This window comes from Strix uralensis, chromosome 3 (assembly GCF_047716275.1).
Source record: "Strix uralensis isolate ZFMK-TIS-50842 chromosome 3, bStrUra1, whole genome shotgun sequence".
NCBI lineage: Eukaryota > Metazoa > Chordata > Aves > Strigiformes > Strigidae > Strix > Strix uralensis.
In genome coordinates this window covers 74,016,846-74,042,650 of record NC_133974.1, presented here as the reverse complement: position 1 = coordinate 74,042,650, position 25,805 = coordinate 74,016,846, and the positions used below count along the sequence as shown (strand labels likewise).

Genomic DNA, 25,805 nt, shown 5'->3' with positions numbered 1-25,805 from the left:
CAAAGCAACAATGGATGGTGGAAGTTTATTAAGGTTTTAGAGAGAGAGAGATTGCAGGAGGTGGATCATGAGTAGTAACATAGAAATTCTCTGCATCCCCAAAACTCGACACCATAAAAAGGGATATTTTTGGCACAGAATCATGTATTGATGTGGCAATAGCAAACTCTCTGTTGCTAAGAGTCTGAAGGTTTGTATGTGATGAGATCCGAGAACAAATTGTAATATGAAGTGAAAATCATGAACTTTAGTCTTTTAAAGATGTGTTTTCAAAACATGGGCTGTGAACAGTACAGGAAAGACACTCCAGTGTCTGTTTATGGGACGTTCTAACTTCTCACCTAGCATAACTGGAACAGGTATCTGGGTCAAATCCTGCCATTAATGAAATCGCTGGCAAAACTCTCATCAGTTTTGATAGAGCAGGGATTTCACTAAAGAAAATTTGTGTGAGGAGATTTTGTCTTCAGTGGCTAAAATGCCGAAGATACAGTGGAACTTGAAGAGATGTAATGAAATTGGAAGTCTCTCCAGCTTTTTATTTCAAAGTGATAGCTAGTTTCTTGTATCAAACTATTGAATAAATTATAAGAGCTGAAATAAAAGAAAAGTCTTCATTTTTGGTAATATTTTTCAGTTATGCAGAGAAAGCCAGAGTTTTCCCACCATCTGCAGTTAGCTAAAGAGAACAGTCTTTTGAGGACAATAAAGCTCATTTGGGTATTGTACTGGGAGCCCTAATATTTACATACATAATCTATCTTGCTTTCTGTGTTTCAGTGACTATTTGAATTTCTTATCAAAGTAATAAAGAAACAAACTGAAAGAGAGAAAGATGCCAGCTGATAATACTACTGTGATAACACGTAATTACATACTGGCTAACATACTTTGGGGGAAGGAGTTTGATATTAAGCCAGGGAGCCTGGATATCTGGAGAGATTGGAAAGTAGATCCCTGACCGATAAAAGCAGGCGGAGGACTGCCAGGAGGAGTTGTGGCAGCTTACACCAGCTGCAGATTTCTCCCAGGATTGCTCTTCCTTAAGCCATCGTTAGTTCGCTGTGACGTCCCATGGAAATCTCTCTACTCCATTGCTATCTGTGTCTTGTTTGGGCGATTCTGTTTCCATGATGTCTGCTTGGCACCAAAAGGCCACTTCCGCTGAAGCCATCGGTGCTCAGTATGGCTCTGTGGAAAAGTGCAGGCAACTGAGTAGCTGTTCCAGGTAGAATGTGCTTTTGAAAATGCAATATGCTTGGTTTTTTTCTGATTTGTATTGACATGTCAACAAAACAGTTGTGGCACACTGTAATTAGCTCAAAAAGCACTTTGAGATATTCTGATTCAAAACTTTTTTGTTCCGACTTTTACTTTGGACTGCATTTTTAAAGCATATCCCAGTTGCAACAGTATGGATAAACCTAGGAGGCGTGGTCTCTGCTTTTCAAACTAGCAGGTGTTGTTTTTTCTATTTTACAAAACTGTAGAGTATATCTTGCTTTCAAATAAATCAAAAGAGAGTGACTGACTGTCAGTTTCAGTGTTGGATTCAGTTTTATATTTTAAACTTAACCTGTTGCATCTCCATTCCCTCTTGTCTCCATGTGATGTTACACCTAGCAATGCTAATCCCTTTATGAAGAAAGACAGCTCGTAGAGATAACCTTTGGTCTAGCTTTTTCTTGCACGTCAGGTCACATAAAACAGATGTCTTCATCAGAGAGTTTAGTCCCTGCAAGCCCCTATGCAGTCAGGAATGCATAGGTTCTGGTGCTCTCTTCATTTGTTCTTGAAAGCAAACTCCATGTTTCCCTGGCCTTTGAATTACAGAGGAAAAAGCAGGGAAGATTTTTATATACCTGTTCTTTGGCTGCTATGAACTGCTCTTTGCTAGAGAATAACTATAAATTAATGGTAAACTTGAATCTTGGTGATAAAATTTTGTTTTCCAGTGTGTTGCTGGTTTGCTGTGAATACCAGCTCCGTTATCAATATTTGGAACCACTGTTGTTCCTCATTTTTTTCACATTTTGAAAGTCAATCAACCAAGCTCTCTGTCTTTTAAGAGCAATGGAATACCAGATTGCCAGACTTTGCCTGTAATGATGACTCCTTCTTTTTGTGGATATGAAAAAATGGAGCCTCTAAACAGAAAGAAAATGTGAAAATTGGTGTGGAAAATGAGAAAGTGTTGCACATGCAGGACAATGAGCACTTAAAGAAATTTTATTACCTAGAATGCAGTGTATTATGCTACAGATGCTGGTTACCATTTTCTGTAGTCAGGTTAAAAACTCTTTATTTTTAGCGTATCTCAGAGTAAATGACCCTTTACAGAACTAGATAATAATTAACGTATTCTGATGCTGTCTAGAAATCAATGTAAATTAGCGGTGATTGCAGGAGATGCTGTGCAAACAGAGGCACAGAGAGGTTAAGCCGCATGAGCCAAGTGGAGGGACCGACACATGACAGAGCGGGGTCACTGCTAGATGGGTGCAGGGACGAGGGACAGATGAAACGGGCAGTGCCTGGGGCAAGAGTTAGAGTCCGAGGGGAGAAAGGACTTCCCTCTGCTTCCAGACCCTGGTTGAACTGCTCCAGCTTGGGCCCTGGACTTGGCTCCTTCAGGACTTCTATCCCTTCAGAGGTAGCATGGTGGAGGAGAGGATGCGGGTGTGCCCAGTCCTGCTGCTTGTGCCTTCCCGGGTTTCCTTCCATCACTTGGTGTCTCTGGTTGTAGCTTTTCCTTCATGCAGCAGCACAGGCTTTTTCCTTTTCTGCTTACCCCATTGTCATGGTATCAATGGTTGCAGAGGCTTCAGGAGGTTCAGTAACACGGGATGAATAAGAATTTCTTTTTAATGACCCAGCAAAGTGATTTATCACAATACCTGTTTTAACATAAAGTGATGCTAATAATTTTCCTCTTTGCCATTGCATGACTCAGGCGATGACTAATGAACATGCTGCTTTGTCTGTTGCCATTATTGGCAGTGGGAGGAGGAGGAGGAAGGTGGTGGTTGTGACACTGGGATTGCTGAGGTGGCTGTGCAAGAATTTAGATTCCAGGTTTTTAATGAGGAGATGAACAAAAAGAAGGAATGGGGTTTAACGTGTGCAAGTCTGTAAAAATTAAGTTTCTGCTGTAAAAGCATATTCTCCATTAAAGAAGTATGTAGACACGTGTTGTGTGATTAGATAAAGAGGTAAGAAGGGCTTTTGTTTCTCATTGTTGTCAAGAGACTTAACTGTCCCTTTGGCAGGAAAAAATTACAACACAATTCACTGAAACACATTTGAGCCCAGGAGTTCACAACAAAAATTTCCATTACGGAAAATAACTACTCTAAAAATAAAAGAAGCTGCCCCCACCACACCACAGTAGCTGTGGTGTGGGTCAGGTGTGGGCCTGCCAGCTCTGCTTTGATCTTCTTGAGGTGAGGGGAACATTTTTCCTGCCTTACGGTAATAGCAGACCTTTCTTGTCTACTGCCATGTTTTGAAGCACAAAGTTATGAAGTGCTGTGTTTATCTGAACTAAGATTAGTATAATAAAATACTTAATGGTTTAAGTTTTAATGACACCTGGATAAGCATTGTTGAGCTGCGTACTAGTTTGAGGCACATTTCCTGTGAAGAGTTTGAAATTGAGAGTGGGGATTGTATAACCTATCTGGAAAAGAGTTTTAAGCAGGGTATAACTGGAAAATTAGATGTACAAGCTTAAGAATATAATACAATGTTTTATAAATCACACTTTCAGACTTATGGAAAGTCATACGATAAATTGGAAAACTGCTTCCTAATATCCATGTAGCATTTTGAGTGCGATCTTGTTGGAGTGCTCTTGCAGGTCTGCTCTGCTACAAGCCCATTAGATTTTGCTGATTTGACTTCCCTGTGGCCCTGCTGAACATGGGGATATGCTGTTGAGATTGGTTTATGTGATCAGGCCTCCGGATGGAAAAAATACGGTTGCTCTTACGTGCATGGATAAACACACACATTGAAGCTTACAAGCATGGTAATATAATTATCAGGAATATAAATACATCCTTTTCTGTTTCATTATTGTCACTGTATTTATGATGATATACAGTGCTTTTTGCTCTTTGGTAACAGCATACTAAAATTTCATATTGCAGTGTTCTTCACCTTCAGTATATTCTCTGTGTGTAGGAGTGTGTGTGTAAAGGAGATTAGGTAACTAATACACTAATAAAAGCAATATTTTGAAAGCTTTGCAGTGAGCATGACGAGAGCCAATAGATGGTAATGAAAACAGTACCATGCTTGTTACGATATTAAATCGAGAGTACATAAGCAATGATTGTGGGACGCTCAGAACAGTCTCGCTTGCAGCTGAAGATGCTTTGTGCCGTGCTGATGGGTATGATGGAAACAAAAGATGAAGAAAAGAACAAAAGATAAAGGGTCTAATTTCTGCCTTGTTTACATAAAGACTTCATGAGCCTAAGGCACAAAGTTTGTTTATACTGGAGCAGTGTGTGGCCCGTAAGTTTTCAACAAGAAAGGAAAAAGCAACTTTTGTCATTCGTTCACAAGTTCAGATGAGTTGAGCCTCCTGGTCCTTTCAGTGCCAGCACCGAGTCAGCCCTGCTGTGCAGAGCTTGCTCTCTGCTTGACCGTAACCCCAGTCTGACTCGAGGGAAGAAAAAATGCATCTGAGAGCACTTATCATGAGAGCTCATTGCACCACGGTGGCACTGTTGGAAGTTCTTTCAGTGAGTGTATATCCACAGCTGGAGCTTGGGTGAAAACACATGCTAGGGCTGATTGCATAGCATTGCACACACTTCAGGAAAAATTTTAGGCTTTTAAAGTATTTTGCTTGCCAGGGTAATACCTTACTGGTCATAATATGTACCTCTAGAAGTGATATGTCATTGCTGTAGAATCTGTGTTTCTTATGCACTTACAACTGGGGAGATGTTTGGATGTTTGTGTTCTGTCTGTGTTTAGTATCTCTGTTTATCTGTTACAGTTCTGGAATACATTTATCCTCTTCAGATCTTGTGCTTGCGGTCTTCCAGCAGGAGCTTCCCGTCTATTCCAACTCAGCTGAAAGGGTTTTTTTACACCAGAAATTTCTAGTGCAATTCTAGGGATGGAGTGCAAATTGACGATACTTACTTTCTGCTTCTAAATTGAGGCTCATCTCTCTTCACCATCCCTGTTAGACATATTTCATAGTTATCAATATCACTGCATAAACTTAAATGTAGCCTTCAGTTATGCAGAATAATTTTTTAATACTTGTGAGGTTTGGAGCTTTCAGTGGTTGGCCAGCTTAGTGCAGTAGCTCTGAAAGCCGACGATAAATGCTTTCCATTGAAACTGAAATGTGTACTCTGTGAGGATGCAAATAAGAAAAATCCTGTTTTATACATAAGTGTATTCATATTCATACATAATATGCACCACAATTTACAGGTTGTGATTTCCACTCCATTTTTAGGCTTCTTTCTCACCTTAGAATTCATAAATAACCATTGTAAAATGGGAAAAGGTGGGGACAGACTGCATATTGTATGTCAGTCGGTTTCTGTCTTCAAGTTTACATCTTCAAGATGATTAAATGTTTGTGCTTCAAAAACTTGATGCTTCAGAGTGTGTTGCAGGAATATGTCACATTTTATACAAAAGTTGGGGGAATCAGATTTCCATGTGCAACATTTTATCAAAGAACTAGTAAAAATGTATTTGAAAACCAAAAAAACTGATAAGGTGAGGAAATTTCTAATTGAACAAGCAATCAAAAGCTCATAGTCCACTGTCGCATTGGGGATACCAAGAAATACAACAGTTGATGGGCACTAGCCATGTTTCTGACGTGTTCTTCATTGGATTTACATGATGCTTCATGTCAGACTAAGGACTAATTAGGCTCAAAACAGGTATTTGCTTTTTGCTGTGTCTCGGCATATAAATGGGGGTTTCTTTCAGCACAGCAAACACAGTGGGAGATCTTCACCACAGAAGCTGTTTGTGCTTCTGCTTTCCCTGAGGTCACTTGTGATTTGCCACTGATTTTGGTGGAAGGAAGAGCAGGCTGTGGAGGAGGCTGTTTATATTCCTTGAAGAATGTTGACAGGAGAGGTGGTTCCAGGTACCACACTGAAGGTGTGTAAGCACTTGGCCTCCCTGCGTGGCTGGAGCACTGGTGTGGCTGCAATAGCAGGCATCTCGCTGTTACCCCCCTGGATATGTTTCCTTAGGTCTGTCTCTTCATTTCACTGGAGAAAAAGGGCTGAGTAAAGGCAGATTTCCTGCTGGCAGGGCATGTTGTGAATCTTTGTACATGGCAAATTCTTTGGACGGTTTTCTCTGTTTTTACATACCATACATCTCTAAAGTTTCTCTGAGGTCATGTTTTCTTTATAGAGGAAAATGTCAAATTCCCGGTGTCTCCACTTAATTATCCAAATTTCTCTGTCAGTGTTCCAGCTTGTATGTGGAAGATCCCACCTTGCTTGCTGTGCACTGTACAAATAAAAATTGAAAGATGCTTTATTTTTGTTATATTTTATTTTGTGATGATGTGTCCCTTTCAGTATTTGGAGACGTTTGGGGGAAACATCTGTTTTATTTCTTGTTTCATCAGTAGAGACTGCTCAGTTGTAGCTAGTGCAAAACGGTTGTTAGTCCTTAAAAATTCTGTTTTTCTCTTTAATTATGGCTACCTTTCTTCTGAGTGTTTTGTAATGAGGCATGAATTGGAGTCTAATCCTGTGTCATTCTTCTTCACTGTGGTGGTGTTCTGTTGTGTATTGAAGGGATACTGGGACATGTTGGCTCAGTGAGGTATATAGTTTCTTGCTCAGCCCAGATCCGACAATGTATTGTTTAGATTTTGTGTCCAGGAGTGAGTATATACATGCAGATAGGTAAACTTTGTAAAACCTAAGTTTTGCGTGATAGCTATCTAAACTCAGGAAGTTAACAGAGGTCAAGGGCTTAATCAAAATATTGGCATGACTGTGAAGAATAGCTTCATACCACATATGGTGTGTGTTCGTGTATAAATGAGAAGGGAAAAGGATGCTTCTGCATATCCTTGTTACAGACCTAGTCACGATGAGTCTCACTGGGTTTGGTCAGTGTGGAGGTTGAGTTCCTAGTTGCCAAAATTGAGAGAAAAGAAAGAGGTGGATGTTCTCCATGTTGCTTTTTCTCTCTGATGGAATGCTACTTTCTTCAAGTAATCTTTGCCAAGTTACTTGTGGTTTTTAATCCTCATCTCAAACTTACTTAGAATACAAAAGATTGTACAAATTTTCATTTTTCATTTGCCAAACCTCATTACAACTACTGCAGAATGCTTACAGATAGTTATTTATTTTGTAAGCTGCCATGAAAAAGAGAGGAGAGGGGGTTAAAAAGGTATGTTAGCTCCTCTTTGGCCCTTCTGCCTTTCTTGGGTAGATCTGTTGCTGTGTGGGTTTGAGCAGTTTAAAAAAAAAAAAAAAAGAAAAAAGGATTGAGTGTTTTTTTCTACAGACATGCCTCTCTCAGGAAAATACCTCACATATAAAGAGGAAACGGAGGATGGCAAGAGATGGAGGGGCAGTGACTCAGTATCCAGAATAGTATTTCTGTGGCTAGAAAAGTGCAAAGAGTCCCAGCTGAGAAGGGTAACTTGCAACTGCTAGGAAGAGGGATTTAGGAAGACCATGTGAAAGGAAGAATTGCCACTTTCGTGGCAGGAAATGGCTGGAGCACACACCAGGACCTTGGCAGGGGAAGGTCAGCACGCAGGCTGGCTTTGGGGAGGCCCAGAGGAGGTGGCTGAACAGCGGGGACAGGCAGGGAGCATGTGGGAAGTAAATAATGGAGATTTAAGCCTGGTTCAGAAATGACAGGGCTTGCTTCAAGCGCTGAGTGTATATATATATGGGAGAGCAAAGTAAGCCTTCATGTCTAGTTGGTTGCACCTTGTTTTGGTTTTGCTGAGAGACAAATACAGACTATAGGTGGGTAACCGTTGATGTGCGTATGAGTCATGTAACATTATGCTGTTCAGGTATTGCCAGCAGATGCTTTGAATGGGTAATTTGTAGCAGAGGACTGGTTAGCTGAAACAGGCTGATGATGAGAGTGCGATTCACTATTTTGCTAGAGACAGTCTGATGCCCTGACTCCCTGTTCACATGTAAGTTGTTCTGAGCCAGCCTTTGCATTTCAGGTTGTACCTCTCAAGCTTTGGAGAGGTCGTCACATCTGAAAACATGTGATTCTCCTTTCTCCTTGAGAGAGTCTTAGAGCAAAATCTTTGTTTCTCTTCAAGTCTTGATTATTTATGTGTGAGGCAGCTTATTTACTATACATCCTTTGATTTGAAACTGATAAATGTGCATACTGTGAAAAGTGGTGTAACATCTTCCTTTTGCTCAGAGAGCTCCCTGCTGTTTTCGTGGTGCTTCAGATGCATCCTGGTACAGGTTGTCCTGCAGCTCGTGCTGGGTTCATGATTTGGTGTTCCCTGAGACTGCAGTCTCTTCTTTCATCTCAGAAGCAGAGTCTGTGAGGAAACCCCTTCAGTGTTACAGTTGCTTTTACAACTAGGTGAGATGTTTTTCTTTGGCATGACAACTCTCTTGACAAATGGTTAGCTAGTGGGATACTCTCCTTTTGATGTTCAAGTTGCTATGCATAGAGGAGTTGCTCAAGTGAGAACTTCACTTACCCTCCAAGTCCAAGTGTCCTTATTTACAGTTGTTGTCTTTCAACTTGTGGTTCAGGGCCTTGGGTTGGTCAGAACCAGTTACTGGGTTTTGTAGAGACAATTTTTTTTGTGAGCTATACTGACACTGGGGTTCTGCCAGCTTCTGCTTTTTATTATCTCTTTAGCCACGTGGAGCTCTTCAAATTCTTTCATGCTTCTGTTCAAGGTGCATCTCTGATGTGCAACACTCAAGTAATGTATTCAGTCTTCAGTAAAAGCAACACAGAATCACAGAATATCTCAAGTTGGAAGGGACCCCTAAGGATCATAGAATCCAACTTCTCGCAGGACTACCTAAAACTAAACCATATGACTAAAAGTGTCATCCAGACACTCCATGAACTCTGACAGGCTTGATGTTGTGACTGCTGCACTGAGGAGCCTGTTCCAGTGACTGACCACCCTCTTAGTGAAGAACCTTTTCCTAGTGTCAGATCCAAACTTCCCCAGAGTCAGCTTCATTCCATGTCCTCGTGTCTGTTATCAGTGGGCAGAGCCACTGGACTGACAGCACCCACAGGCTTAAGCACTTCATTGAAACAAGTACATAGCATCCTGCTTATTGGGGAGCTCCTGTCAGTAATAAAGTGCATGTTGCTCCTTCAGAGGAATATGTGCTTGGAACACCTGGAAGATATGGCAACCACACAGTTATTCAAGCCCAGACTCTGTAGGATTTGCTCTGTAGGTAGACAGAAATATTTCTTTTTTATTTGGGTAAGAGGCCTATTTAGCCTAATTAGGAAGTGCTTTGGCAATGATGAAGCAATATGAGCACACAGGAATGCAAAAAGCCCATCCTCACTGTACACAGATAAAGAGAAATGAGCAAATAAAATACAAGATCCTAGGGTATAAAGGATTATAAGCTGGCAAGAGATAGTTCTTATTGCTAGGTTGATATCCCTAATTGATATAAACATGACGCCCTATGCAATCTGTGGTAGTTAAAAGATATGCATCTAAATAATATTTAAATAGATTCTCGCATTTTTAAGACCCACTGGAGTGTAATTGTATTCAACTTAATTAAATGAACTGAAACCCCCTGGTAACTCTGCGTTACTGCTCCTAAATAAAACACTCTCCAAAGAGACTCAAGGTGTTTAGTTAAGGTGATAAAAAACCTGAGCCCAGTACCATGAAGTTTTGCATGAGCAGCTTTGTTTAGTTCATCTGTGTGCTACCTACAGTGGTTGAGAGTGTGTTAACAGTGCCGTACCTCTGCTAGAGTCAAAAGCTGAGGCTTTGCTCAAGACCTTCAGAGCAGTCAGTCTTTATGGTTTTATGTTATTAGTATGAATGCGGGGTGTCTATTTGATCTAGCTTATTAATGCCACCCAAGAGTGGGAATCCCTCTGTGTCTGTGCCAGCGGTAGGCACCCAGTCCTCGCAGAAGCGAGGGTTTGCAGAGAGAGCGCGGGCTGGCAGGATGGGCGACATGGTGGGGCGGGGGGAGGGGGCTGGGCTGGGCGCAGCTTGCTTACAGGAGCTACAGGAAACCATTTCTTCTGCTGCTGAGATTACATGGAGAAACATGGATTGCTGCCATGCTCAATTACGGTTGTTTCCTTTCTCGGTAAAAGACGGCCCGTCAGGAAGTGGTAGGAGTGAAGGCGAGGTTAGTCTCTGGGTATGCAGAAGTGATGGGTGTATCCTCCAGGCTGCAAGCTGCTGAATTTCTAGCAGAAAAAAATAGAGTAGCAGTCTAAGAACGCAATTTAAACATCAACATTCTGATTTTCCACAGCTGACACCTAGGCTGCCCTCAGTGCTTGCAGCAGTAAATCAAGGGCTGCGTCTCTGGGGCACTCAGTACTCTGTACTGCTGGGCACAGCAACCAGGATAACTGATATCCATATCTACTCCCAAAACAGGGTAGGGACCCTGTTGTGCCTTGATGTGCAGAACAGTATTTTTTTCCCGCTTTGTAAAACTGGATTTTGGGGTGAAAGCAGGTGCTTCAAGATTCCCTTCCCCCATTCCAAAACCTTTGCATGAATAGCAGGAGAGGGCCTGTCTCTTGGAAATAAGCCTCTTAAATGGCACATGTAGGAATAAGTCATTGTGCTTAACATCATACCCAACTCCATAATAGTGTAGTAACACTTCTAAATGTTGGGATGCTCGTCGCTGAGCTGGGTACAGGTGCAGTGCTGCCCCATAGCTCTTGCCACGTAGGTGCAGATGAGGCGATAGGCTCTTCCAGCCAGAAGAAATGTGGGGTGACTGTATCCCCGCCAGGCTTCCTAGGGCACGGGCTTTCCTGCAGTGGGAGAGGGCTGTGCTCTCTCGTCTGCTTGCCAGTAGTTATAGCTGGGGGTAAGGTCCCATGCAGGATTCAGCTGCTGAGCTGGTGAGAAATTAGGGGAGGCGTGGAACGCTCTCCTCCTCAATTGGTGCATGCCTGAAGCACCAGTGGGTCAGGGGAAGCTGCAGTCCTTAGGGAGGGCCAGGCAGGAGACCCATTCAGGTTCTCAAGCCAGGCTCTTGAAAAGGGTGGGGAAAAAACCCCAAACACAGAGAAGCAGAAAGAAAGGGGCAAGGAGTGCGCAACGGTACACTGAAGAAGCAAGGGAAAGGGGCAGAAGGAACAGAGAAAGATGAATAAGAAGGGGTTTTTGAGTGAATTTCCTTTTTCTAGGCAAGGTATGTCCTCCTCGTGCCAAACCATCTTGGTGGAAAGCATAGCAAAGTTTAAGATAAAGGTGGTTATTCACCACTACTGTGACTCTTGGAAAAATATATGAGTAGAGAGGAACGAAGGTCAGAGTAGGTACTTATTGCTGTCACTTGGGTTTTTATACAGCACCCAGCACAAGGTAGAATGAAATACCATTTCTTCCACAAAGAAGTTACAGGTTGTAAGAGCTGCTTAGTGTCAGGAAAAAAACCTAAACATTTCATAGGCCAAAACAAATTTAATGCATTTAATTTGGAGAAACTATTTAAGGACCACCAAACTGGATAAAGAATTATTTTGTGAAACAAACAATTGTTTTGCCTTGGGTAGCGTGGTGACAGTTATATTTAATACTATTGTTATGTCCCTTATGCATATACCTGTTAGGAACCTGTGTATATTGTGTCTCAGGCAGGAATTAAATTGAGCAGTAAATATGTAGGGTATAGGGTGCTATAAAGGTTTTACTGTCATGTATTGATGCAATAGAGATTCACAAATCCAGTGTTTAGTAAGTGCTTTCCTTACTGGTTTATGATGTTGATAAGATACTTTATTTACAGGATAAAAGGATTAGTTTAGAATAAAATCCCATATAGGAGCAGAACATTAGTGTACTAGTAGACGGTATTAATATTCTGGATATTGTTCATGTATGGAGGTTGACTTACAGACAAATAGAGTTACAAAAACAGTAGAAAAATAATTGCCTATTCCTAAAATAAAATCTTCGAATACCTCTCAGCATACTCGAAAGAGTATGTTCATAGTGAAACCCTTATTTTACAGTAGTTTTTGACTTTTTTTTTCTTAGTTGAAAATGAAATCAGAATTTCATACAGCAGAATCATTGTTAGATAGGATCTCAGTACCTTTTCGTTCATTGACTTAGATTAGTGCATTTTATTGTTGCGTTGTGTTTCTCCAATATGTCCATCTATAAGGGAATGCCCCTTAGTGATTATTGGTACAAAATAGAAATCGGTTTTGACTATGCTTTTTGTAGGAAAGCTTTGACAGAAACATGACCAAAGTTTGCTTTCTCTGAATCTACCATGCAACTTCAACACCTTGGGAAGTATTGTAAACCAGACTTGCTGAGCTTACACAGTTGTCCTGAGATACTGTTGTCTTCTCAGTTTGTTTTGTCTTTAAATATCCAAATTGTTGTGTTTTTTTCTTTTCTTTTCTTTACATGTTTTCTGCTTGGTTTTTTTCAGGCTCCTATTTTAATGGTTTGTTCGCACCTCAGTTATGTAGACCCAAGTATCACAGAAGATTTGTTTTTGTTACACTGTGTTACTACTAAATGTAAGAAAAAGATAGGAATTTTAATGAGACTTCCTTCACTATTGCCCTTGATATGGCTAGCTCACTGGGATAAAGATGTATTTCATCATCCACTTAAGATGTTTGGCTTTTGCAGGTCTATTTCATTAGACTTAAACAAAGCCACCCCATGACATATGCTAAACTTCCCAGTTCTGAAACAAGAAATTCACCTCCATCTCCTTAATGTTGGTTTAATTACATAGATGTTCATTTATTAATTCTTGCCATTCTTCTGTTTACCATTTGCTTCTGTTTCAAATGTCAGGATAGAAGTCGACTGCAGCAGGTGTGCATCAAGAGGCTCATTTCCACTCAATTGGAGAAAAAGTCTCAGCAGACACAGTGTGCAAAAGGAGGAGGCAGTGAGAGCAAGGGAAACAAAACTAATGGGAGGTGATGTCAGGTGCAGCTATTACATGGCTTAAGGAGTTGTTAACTTATTCTGCTTTACAAGCTGTCAATGATAACCTGTGCCTGACTGCTGACCAGCCTGGTGGGTAGTGGTGGCCTGGCAGGTATCAGGACAGACAAGTGTTTTGAGTTACATTTTGATGAGGTTAGTGCAGATGGCCTTGGGGGAAGGAGGATAGAAGATAATATATTGTTATTAGGGAAGCTGGACATTAAGGGTGCTTTGAACTAACTTTTCATGAATAAAATTTGCATGTAATCTTGTCTGTCAAGATAATGAGCATGTGAAAGAGCTGGTTCTACTTGTGATAAATACCTACTTTTTAAATATGTTGGAATGCACATTTGCATAGATACAACTTTTCTGTTAGCATGCATATATATATATACGCACACATACATTTTTATTTTTTACATAGAAGACTTCCTTGGTTGCATGCCAGGGAGAGAGATCTCAGTAGTGTGCTTTCAAATTGATTTTCATTTACAAAGGGAAAAGCATAAATCACACTCGGAATGCTTTTCCAGAGATGTTTTGTTACACCTTCTTCACAAAGACTTCAGGGCTTTACAGTGAAAAGTGAGAGGAAAAAGATTATGGTGCTGATGGTGAAGGAAACGCTTTATTTGCAGAATTTTGAAAAAGGGAAGAGTTTGTTTGATGTAAAGATAGGACAAGGTTTCATATATATTAGAAAAAGCTTACATAGCTCTGTGTTTAATATAAAGTTTCTGGGTCTATCGTGACTGTGCTCTGAACTTGGTGGGCTGTGTCAGTTACTTCAGATAACTGCTGCAAAAGCTTTTATACCAAACTGTACCATTGTGCATTCTGCTTATTGTACAGAATCTAGAACTGTTTTAACCATGCTGCAGAGAGATTGACACAGTTTTATTAGATCTATTTTTGTAACTGTCTGTAAAGCCGCATAGCTTAATGACTCAACCCTCAGATGCCATAAAAATTAATGGAAAGTCTTCTATTGAATTGGTCTGATCTGTATGTTCTCTTTGTTCTCACAGTGTCCAGCTATAGAGAGGTCAAGGGAACCATGACAACCATTCAGCATCCTCTAAAATAGCTGTTCTCAATATAAAAATGTCATGACTTCTACACTGAGTATTTTATGCCTTCCCCTGAATATCAAGGCACGCTCTGGACTGCCTGGCCTTGCGCTTCTGTCTCATTCACATTTCTGACCCCGCTGACTGTCAAGGCAGACTTTGAACCTGTCGCTTCATGGATAGTGGAATTGTTAGTTCTGCTGAATGGAAGATTGTCCTTTCCAAGCCCTAGGAAAAGAAGGGAGTGTTTCTCTAGCAGCTTGTTGGGTTTATTTTTAATGGCAACCATTTTGAAGCTAAGCCAGAAGGCAAAACATCAGCCTTATTCCTGGCAGAAATACATTGCTAGCAAAGGACAGGTAAGAGGGTCAGAAATGTTAACAGATACAATTATCATGAAGCTCTGCAGGTTTTCCTACAGATGCCTGTGCTCATTGTGCAAGTCTGTAATACTGTAGCAAATTGAGATGCAAGCCCTAGCCAGAGAGGTGCATGCAGGTTTAACTCTTCTGTTTTGAAAAGGTTTGGATCTGATTTAAAGCTCCTTAGAAAGAACTGTGGAGGAACGTGAAACACAGTGTCTCTCTCAGATTAATTGCCTGTAGCTTGAATTCATGTATTAATATATTTTGCAGTGCAGGGAGGTACACTGGCAGCCCAAGGTTGCCTAGGGAAGGATGCACAAGTTTCTTGAGCTTCTATGAGCCTGCATTAGGAAAAATATCTAAAAAGGACTGGCATCTTACTCAAAGTTGTCCCATGAAAATCTGAGTATCTTTTGCTTTCCAGGTAAGCTAGTTCTGCTTAACTTTAAACATCTCGTAGGATGCGTACTATGTAGATGAAGTCTTGTTGAAAACAGTGTGTTTGTTAGGCACAAACATGTTTCCCTTCAGCAGATGTTCTCATTTCACCACTTCATGGTCCCTCCTCCCTCTTACCCCTCTCCCCTCCTCAAAGAAGCCTGTTTGCTCTGGCCCACGTTCTGGCTTTCATTTACGTACTTCTTACAGCTATCCAAACCAAAGGTATTATTGAAATGCAAGGGTTGTGTTCCACAAATTTTTGGTAGGCGTCCCTGTTAAGATTGAACTGCCAGAAATAAGCTGCTAATGTTTACAGTGACTCTCCACACAGTAGTCCTGTGTTTCAGGCACGGAAATGGATTTTTCTCATCTTGGGCTGTGAAGGTCAAAAACATGCCTTTGCCAGGGCATGATTGCAAAGCGTTGTGAAAGACCATCTTCCCTTTGTCTGTGCCCCTTCCACATACATTTATACTTTAATAGGAAAAAGTCAGATTTTTGTTTTTTGTTTTTTCCTCCCAGTCTGACCTGTTCCTAACCTCCCAGTTTATGCATGTGCTATGGCCATGGCTGAAGTGGTTTTTAAGTTAGAAACTTGTGTAGTTGCATTGTGTGCTGTAATCTGCATTGCCATGTGCAGATGGAAACCCATCTGTTTTGCTAACCAAACGAGCTTGTAGTATGCACAACTTTTTTACGTTTTTGAGATTCATGCAGTTACATGAATTTCACCCAGTGGCTTGAGAGTGAGCACGTATATCTGATAATCAAGACCTCTTTCCTGACACTCCTAACATCTGCTGGAATAGGAGGAGAATATGCTGAAATATGCAGTTTTGTAATACATTTTTTATAATCTGAGATAGAAAGCTACAAACTCCAGTAGTTGTATTTTTGTTAGCTTTTTCTAAAACTCTTACTCTTCACGAAAGTTTATTCAGAAAGTATGTGTGCTGTGCCAGTGCCTAGTACTTAGGTTCCTTAAATGTATGCGTTACTTTGCAAAGTCCATTATTCTTCCTTAGCTAATTGTGTTTTTATTTTATTACTATTATTAAAATATGAATGGATTTTTACTTAATTTTATTGCCAACAGAGCTCTCTGACAAAACATTTTTCTCTTTTACACTTTCAGATGTCAAATACAAAGGATTCTGCCAGTGGGCTAAACTAACTGATGTGCAGTGACCGATAAATCCTAACTTTATAATAAGTGTCAAATCACTCCAACTTTTCTTTGTAGTCACTCCATTAACAGGAATCCCGATGGATTCCTTTGGTATTCACATGCATATCAGAATTAATTCTCTGGGAATTCCAGGGCAATTCATCATTTACTCTGTGTTTTATGATGCCAGAAAATGTTGCATGAATACATTATAAGATGGCAATTTAGGAACATATTTGACAATCAAAAATAGAAATCTGAGATAACTTCTGGTTTCATTAGAATATTTTATTAAATCTTTATTTTACATTGAACACTTTAAAACTAGTGGGTTGTTTACTTTCCTGGCTATCAGAGTATTTTATGGAAAGGTCTTGGGCACTAGTGAAGTCTTAGGAGAAACATGTCATAACTTTTTACGAATAAATTAAAGCATTTCAGGAATGGTATTTCTGCTCAATATTTGTGTTGCTTAAGAATTTTTTCCACCAGAGAAGATCTGTGGGATTATATAGCTGGAACATTGCAGTTTTTATGGCAATAGACACAACTGGTGCAAAGCAGTGTTCGTGGTGAGGCTTTACTTAACTGTTAACTTTGTAACAAAATGAGAAAGAGTTTATTGAGAGGTCTTGTTTTTAAAAATGTTACTGACCTGAAGCAGTTAAGAGCACATCTGTGACTACTGAATTACAGGTACATCAGTAAGAACAAATTTGAAAGCTATGTCTTTTTTTCATTACTCACATAAGCTGTTTCAAATATGGGACCAGTCTATGTCAAAATGGGACATAGTGGCACATAACTGAAGGCTTATTATAAATTGCATTGGCTTATTATTTTTGGTATCAAATAGCTGTATGCTTGTTCCTACCTATGAAAACTAAAATGGCAGCCCATGCTTGTTTAGACCCTGTTGTATTAGTATTGGAATCAAGCTCACAGAGTAGGGCTATTAATAAGGAACAAGAGGAATGAACAAACAGATGGGTTTAGACTTTTTTTTATTATCTTAAAAATCCTCTAGGTTTTGGCTTGTATATGAAATCAAGAAAGTAAAAGAAACTTATGAAAATTAATATTGACTCTTATTCTTTATGCATCAGAGTGAAATATTTTAAAAATGTTTAAAATTAATTATGAATGCTTTTATTGTTCTATATTAATAATGCTAGGGATTTTTTAAAAACGTTTCAGACAATTCCTTTGACTCTTTGTAAGGGAATGAATGACTTCTCAAGCTGGAGCTAATGTTTTGCATATGAATATTTTTAAAATATGCAACTTGAAAACAAAATAGAAAGACAAAGCACCCTGGTGGTGATTTTGTGTGAGACAGTTTAGAACTGTTTGGAGAAGCAGGGGGGTCAGTTTAATGAATAGACAGACAAAATGCCATAGTTGAAAATTCCTCTTCTGATTAGTTGTACTTGCGGTTTGATGATATCTAAAGTAGGTCTCCTTGGCCATTATCAGTGCAGTAGAAAAAAGAAGCATCTTCTTGTTTTTAGTTTTGCCATGTTTTTAATAGTGCTTGAAGAATAAAGGAGGAAAATGGAGATAACTGTATGTAGGGATAACATTTGAGACGATATAAATCAGACATACAATCCTGTGTTAAGTTACGACTTTATTTCCTCGCCTGTAACACGAGTGGATGCTGTGGGGTGTGAAATACTTGCTGTCTTTGGCTTGGGTTGATTTGTCTATCTGTGTTTCTTTTGACAAAAGTAATGCTTTCTGGATACTCGCACACAAACTCATAAAAGAAGCTCTTTGCCACAGAGACAAATGATTCAATCAACATCTTCCACTACAACTTCCTGGCAAGCTGAGATACCAATGCAGATGTTTGTATTTTTGTTCTCATTTTTTGAAGCTAGAGACTTCAAACCCCAAAGCTGTCCGTATGTAGTTAGGAGGTTGCGTGCTGCTTTTGTGGAGTAGCAAACTTGTAAAGCTAGCTGCCCTTGGTCTGGTAACCCAGCAAAAGTGTATGGCAGGGTTGTAGTGAGTGTATGTTTGTTATCAATTTTCATCTGTAAGATCTTGTGATTCTTCTGTTCCTTCATATTTTTTTGGACATTAAGCTTGCTTTCACACAGGACTAGTCCTCCCCAGATTGCTGGCGTGAGCTGTATTTGGAGCGTAGCCCCTGATGTGAGTCCCGAGCATTGACAACAATCCCTTCTGTCAGTCAGGCAGGCTGGTGCCTGCAGCTTGACTTCTCTAGACGTTGCGGCACTGGCGGACTGGGTCACTTGTGAATAGGCCTTTCTTTGCAGCCACGTGCTTGCAGGCGGTGGGGCCACCCATGTTCTGCGGGCTTTAATTGGGGTGCTGCAGTCAAGCTAATTTTGCTCTAGGGACAGTCACAAGCCTTCAACCTTGTAGAGACCACCTTTAAAAAAACAACAGTGAACTGCACTCCAGCATAAGTGAAAAATGAGCACTTGTTCAGCTTTGATCCATTTTGCAGCACCATTGCTATCCTGTCGGCAGTCTGTGACTGCAGACCTGAGGAGGTGTGGGAAAGGGCATGGAGCAGCGCTGGAGCATACTGCAATCCTCACCTCTGCTCCACCCGACTCTCAGCTGAGCTGAAGTTTACATGATACATTTGGATTTGGAATATATCACTCAGTTTCAGACCGGTGACTTTACCTTCACAAGTCACACCTATTTCTGAGCAGGTTTATTAATGGTTTCCAGAACTGAGAGAGTAGATAAATCTGCCTATTTACTTTATCAGTCTAATATTGTTCTAAGAAAATGATGGTTTCCTGTCTTGATCTTCTATCATTACTGTTTCCAGCTCCTATACTCTTAACAGGCAAAGCTTATCAAGGAATAAACAGACTCTGGCAGGGGAAGATACTCCAAAGTGGGAATTTTTGGTAACCCTTAGAGAGGGATGTTTGTTACGATGGAGTGGCTGGGATTCAGATGTCATGTCATGTCTTTGGAAATCATACAGGTTTTCTTTTCTTACTGCCTGCAATAAGAAGCAAGCAAAAGAATGTTAAAATTTGGAGTTGCTTTTTCTGTTTGGTGTTCTTTTCTCTCCAGCACTGCAGCACTAGTTATCCCTACTGAGTGTGCAAACCTTGTGAAAGCAGCCCGCTTTGCGCACGGGATCAGCAAGCGTGCCCTCAGCCACCAGAGGAGCGTCCGGTTGCACAGGCAGAGGTGTGGAGTTTGTGGCATAGGTGGAGAGTCAAAGTTTCTTTCTCATCTTGTTGGGAAATGGTGGATGGCAAGGAGGTGGCTGGAGGAAGACGCATGCCCACTGCCTGCTGAGCTGGTAGCACTGCTGCTCCGGTTGAAAGGCAGGGTAGCACTGTTGTGCTCTCAGAGATGATGCTGTTTCTTCCTCTTAAACTATACACTTGCTTAGCATAGTGGGAAGTTGTTTGGAGCTCTGGGAAGTCTGAAGTTCTGAGAAGTGTATTTGCACTAAGGAACCCAATCTTTTAGCATTTGAAACATCTCCTGTTTGATATCTTTGGCAGGTTGATAGGAAATACAGTAAAAAATACATAGGTATGTATAGAGGAGGGTGTGTGTATAGATACGCATTTAGTGTAGTTATTTTGCTTCTGCTGCTCCAACAGATGACATGCAAGTTGTTTTCCACCTGTACTGTACACAGTAGTCTTAAGAAACTTCACCCTGTTCTGAATTTTGGGAACGTGAGCTCTACAGAACTTTCTGGGGAATTTGAGTAACCTGTTGTGCATGTGGAACTGCACTTTAAGAAAAAAGTAGAGTGTGTTTCACAGAGTCAAGGTTTAGTAGGCTTTCACTTTGATTTAAACTGGAATGTTTTTTCCAATTCTCTGGAAGTGATACTTCATTAAGACAGATCTGTCTCTTCAGCATGGTCAAGAACCCTGAGAGCAGGACCACAAGCTTATTTCCAAATGGCAACAGCTCCAGTAAGGTGTGGTTTCTAATTAAAAGATTTCCCCCTAGCTCTTATGCTAAAACTCTGCATTTCAACTTATGTATATTATTAGCATAATTATTTTAAAATTATTTTTCAATTGCTTAGTTTTTTCTTAATATTCAAGACATAATTTTGTATGTGTTTGTATGCATCTGTTAACAGCAACAATGAAATAACACTCTGCAGTGTATTCTTGTTCTCTCAGAATATGCACAAAGTAGAGATTGTTACCTTTTAAAGAAGGTATACAATAATGTATATGCTCATTGATAAATTAGACAAATAGAGAAACAAAATTGTTCCATCCCATCTTTTGGACCTATTTTAAGTGGGTTGCATATTGTACCAAAAATACTGTCAATTGACCCTGCCCATCCCCTTACCCAGCCTTCTGTGACATACATATCTGAAGTTTAGAAGGATTTCTCATGCCATTTAAAATCCAGCCTGTTTTTTTTTGTTTGTGTTTTTTTCTTATTTATCCATAATTTTAAAAGCACTAATTTTGACTGTAATTAACAGAGGATTACAATTAGATTCCTGGCTATAGCCATTTTATTAAAAGGGTAGCAATCCTGCCTAGCAAAGCAGACATTTGGGACTGAGCAAACCATATTTGCACCTCCAGTATATCTTAAAAGACCAACTGTCAGAATGTCTTTGTGGGTGGTATAAACTCGCCGGTTAAAGTAATTTGGCTGGAATTGTTTGCAGTCTGGCTGCTTGCTTATAAGCAAGAAGTTTAATATTTTAAATTGCTATTAGTCATTGTCAAGGAAAGCAGGGCTACTCCCAAGTAAATAAGGTCAGTGAAACATATGTAATGACTGGTTATTGGATGAGTGGGCAGCTGTGTGGGAGAACCAGATGGAATATGAATATGTGAGGGTGGGAGGGAATTGAGGCAGATAGTGCCTGGGGTTATGTTGTTCCGCAACTGTGTGTTGCTGTCCCTGCCTTCTCTCTCTGTGTAGGAATTAGCAAGGTCCTACCTGCTTTTGAGGAGCTACTGTGGTACTGCAGTTCCCAACTGTTCTTACGTGTTAGCATGCTTGGGGCTAGGGATTGAGAGGATGACCCAAGAGCTGTGTGCTGGATGTGCTGCAGGGAGAGGGTCTCCCTCAGAGTTGTGGTGTTACCTTTAAATTAGAATTTTAAAATCAGTTAACCTCTTTCTTTTTGTTTTGTCTCCACTGTAGGATGGGTCACTGGGAAATATTGATGACCTGGCACAGCAGTACGCAGACTACTATAACACCTGCTTCACGGATGTGTGTGAGAGGATGGAAGAGCTGCGCAAGCGGAGGGTTTCCCAAGACCTTGATATGGTATGTAGAGAAGTTATGACTTTATTAACAAATTATTGCCATTCATGTCCCAGATGAAGAATCAATATTTCAGCTTGAAGAGTTCTACCCAGGGAAATAACTCTATGTGGATGTGTTCAGGCACACAAAAGTTTCAGCCAACTCAATTAAACACTTGGAAATTAGCAGGATTAGTTTTTTTTCTAGGTATTTGTTATGATTCATTAAGCCTTGGAGTCTGTGTTTCTTAGTTCTTTAATTAGAATGCTTTTTGCTTGCGCACATTTGCTTGCAAACCTCAACTCTGGGATGCAAGGTGGTGACAAAAGCATCGTTTCTTTGCTCTAAGATGCTTCCAATGTGAGCATAACGAAACTGTGCTGTTTTTCTGTTGCACTGTACAAACTATTGAAGTACTGCTTCTCAGAACTCCAAGGTGCAAATACTGGTTTCAGGCTCCCAAATGTGAGTAATCTTCAATTCTGTGAGCCCTTTTCCTTTATTACATGTTACAGAACCTGTGGCAGGAGGCATGGAGTCACCGAGTCCTTCAGTCTCTAAGGGACCTCAGGAGATCTCTAATTCAACCTTTGGCTCAAAGCAGTGTCAACACTGAATTCAAAACAGGTTGCACAGGACTTTTTCTGACTTAGTTTGACGACCTTCAAGGATAGAGGCTTTGCAGCCTCTCAGCAACCTGTTGTACTACTTCACTGTCTTTATAGTGTGAACATTGCTTTTTTCCCTGATATTCCATGAGGGACCCCCCATGGCAATTTATATTTGTTGTCTCTCATTCTCGTGCCATGCACCACTGTGAAAAACCAGGTTCCATCTTTTTTATAACCTCCCCATAGGTACCAGCAGGCTGCCAGTAGGTTTCCTTGAAGCTGTCTTTTCTCCAAGCTGAATCTCCCAGCTCTCTCCTTGCAGGGCAAGTGCTCAAGTGATTGAGCACCTTCGTGGCCCTCCCCTGGGTTTATTCAAGTTTATCAGCGCCTGCCTAGCACACAGAACTGCAGAACCAGAGACAGTGGTCCAAGAATGTCCTGACAGGTGCCAGGGAAAGGGGAAGAATTGCTTCTCTCGATCTCCTGGCTACACTGCTGTTGACAGGGTGTGGGATGCTGCTGGGTTGTGCTAAGCTTAGTGTCCCCCAGGCCTTTTCTGCAGAGCAGGCTGGCCCAGCCAGTCAGTCCAGCCTGTGCCAGTGCATGGGCTTCTCCTCAGGAGCAGGACTTTGCATTTGTCCAAGTTGAATTTCATGAGGTTCCTGCCTGGCCACTCTGAATGGCAGCCCTGCCCTCAGGCATATTAACTGCAGCCCAAGGTGGACATCATCCGTTACCAGGAGTGGCCTTTATTTCCTCCTCGGGTATCTAACAGAGTAGGCACCTGCACTACTCTGCTTGTAACTGGCCTCCAAGTATGGCACATGAAATACTACTCTTAAAGCCCAGCTAGCCAGTTTTTCACCCATGCAGTTGCGTAGGCTCCCTGGGGAGCCCTGCTTTAGTCAAAACTAATCTATATGCAGGTCATCTCCATACCTCATTTTTGTTAGGTTTAAGAAGGAACCTCGTAGGAGGCCTGTCACAAAAACATGTGTTTTCACTTGTTGGACAGTTTCCTTACTGTCCTGTAACATTAGTAAATCTTTGTTGCTACTTAGGGTATGTATGTATTTATTACCGATTGCTGGGCTTTTTTCATTGTAAACTTCTTTGTTAGTTTTCATAACATTCATAAAGATCGTCTGTGACAGAGAAAAAATCTTTTAGGTCTGGTTTGTTAGGTCTTCAGTGTTAAGTTTGTGTTTCTCAACACTATTGTATGTTTTTACATACAGACTTAGATATATTTCCTTCAAATCTTGTCTCGCAGAAAACTGGTTAGTGAAGGAAGTATTTTTTTTTTGTCACGGTTTTGCTGTGGTGGTAACTTTTTGTATAACACATACAGAAACTCATAACCAAAGTATGGTTAAAACCTCTGCTGTGGCAGAGACAGCATGGGATCTGATCACAGTTTTGCAGTTCCTCTACAAGATCAAATCCTTTAAGACAAATATGGGAGCTTAAGTTGTGTCATTGCGTCTTCTGCCTTTGCTTCCCCAGATCCTAGTACTGAGTAGCAGCAGGGAGTGGCTTGTGTCCTTTCTGTAGCAGCTGTACGTGATGATGTGGATTACTTAAAGCTACTTCCTTCTTGGTATTCCAATTTAGCATCTGAGAGGCTTCCAGAGCTTGTATGGACCACAAACTTCGGTTACACAATGAACAGCGCAGGATCAAGGCAGAGAGAGTCACCTCCTCTGCCCCACTGAAGTTTTCTAGTTCCTTTATTTTTAAATTTAGAAAAAAAAAAAAAGTCAAATGCATTTTGCAGATCTGTTGCTGCCAAGAAGTTCCAAGTGTTAAACAAAAGGTTATTGCAGGAAATCCCTTTGTAGACAGACCCTTGAGGCTTCTGTGCAAATAAGCTGATGGCACAGAATGATGGTTCTTGTGAAAACCCCCAAGCTTGGCATGCCTGGTATTCTGGGTAGCTGTTGGCAGCAGCAAAACCCCTTTTCCTGGTGCTCTTGGAAGGCAGCTCCTGTGCTGGGTAATGAAGTGTGCCTTATGGCGGGAGAGGACTCCCTTCCATTTAGACAGATGGGCCTAATTTGGCTCCCTTAACTTCCGAAGCTGCAGAAGCCAGGCTGGAGAAAGCCATGTGAGCTTAATTAACTCACATCAAAGATGCAGAGCTTCACGCTGGTTTAAATATATGTGTGCTAACCCAAGACAGACCAGCAAGTGATTCAGTAGCTCATTCTGCTTGAGAGATGCTATAGTCAGAGAAAGTGGCTGTGTGGAAAGACATCCCAGAAATTCCTCTTCAGTGGCTCTCATATTGAGTTTGCTCACCCAAGTAGTCCAGTGATGACTTCTTGAACTGTCAGGTCAGAGAGAAGATATTGCAATTGAAAATTAAATTAGTGCTCAATTTTTTCTATGTCCATCACCACTATGATACAGTTTCTGGACATCAGATAGCCATTCTGCTGGTAACACATGAGGCTATAGATATTAGCTCACTTCCACAGAAACAGTACCCAAACAGTGCTGACTGCAGCTGAAACTTGCTCTCATCAATAAGTAGGCAGACTTGGCTTAGCTACACGAGGAGTGGAAAATGGCCGTGGTGACTAGAATCCGTTTTCAGTGTGATAAGAGTAGTATGCCTGTTTATAATCTGCTGTAGAAACAGGAGTTGGTTTAAACAGCAGAGCTGCTGAAGTGACTGCAAAAGTACTAATATGAAAGACAGAACAGAAGAATGACTCATTTGTTGCGATGCTTTTCCTCTCTTTACAGCTTGAGAAAGGGTAGTATATTTGCAGAGGTTTTGGAATAGTGAATGAGGAGTAATGCTGGGGGAAATACCAGCTTCATAGCATATCCCCCATGTGCTATGATGGCAAAATATGTGCCAAATAACAAATACATGCACCCCAAAATTATTATACACCAATGTTATCAGGCTAGTCTAGCCTGGCTTTGCTGTGCTATGTGTTGCTCTCCTAGCAGGGGTAAGGAGGGACACTGCTGTCTATGTACCCTCTCTTCCCAGCAGCAGGGTTGTGCCAGAGCTGGAGATGGGCAGTACTTCTGCTCTCCCCCCTCTGCCTCCCTGATCGTTGTCTCCTCCTTAACAAAGTGCTAGAACAGAGCAGAGCTGATGTGCATGTAGTGATAGTGCAAATTTCCAGGGGTTTGCTGGAGTGGTTACTGAATCGTGAGAAGGGGTTACCACAGGATAAACCCAATCCCTGCACTGAGATCAGGTCTGAGGAATAAGGGGGCGGAGAGAGGAGGGTCTCTCTTGACAGCTATCTCAAAGTTACAGAGCCCATGTGCAAAAAATTTCATAAAGCAAAAAGTATTAGGATACATCTTTAGATTTTATAATCATGAAAGATCAGGCAGTCAGCAGCTGTGATATAGCTGGGAGACTGCAGCTTGATTTTTGGATGGCAGTTCTGATTGTCTTCCTATGAAATGCAGTATGAGTGATAAATAATATGTAGTATAAGCACAAAAGGCCAAAGTTAGGTTTGGAGCTGCTTTTACTGAGTGCTCTGAACAAAGAGAAAGAGTGGGTCACCCCAGGGGTTGAAGCATCCTCTAAAAGTTGCATAGAGAGGCTGCCTCAAGAGGAGCAGTGTAATAAAAAGTGCCTGAGATGGCAGAGCTCTGCCAGGAACATGTATTTAGCACTGGCTTGCCCAGATTGCCCATTGTAGTGTGTCCACTGGAAGGACGGAAATATGAACTGTTTATTGC

At 41.0% G+C, this 25,805-nt stretch overlaps 1 protein-coding gene across 5 annotated transcripts in view; it reads left to right on the top strand.

Moving 5' to 3' along the window:
- LOC141940978 (SAM and SH3 domain-containing protein 1-like) overlaps positions 1-25,805 on the top strand; it is a 576,588-nt gene that overhangs the window by 453,891 nt on the left and 96,892 nt on the right. For all 5 annotated transcript variants that reach the window (XM_074862911.1, XM_074862910.1, XM_074862914.1 and 2 more), the window contains one exon: positions 21,367-21,495. In XM_074862911.1, the coding sequence (XP_074719012.1) occupies positions 21,367-21,495 (129 nt within the window). The remainder of the gene's footprint in view (positions 1-21,366; positions 21,496-25,805) is intronic.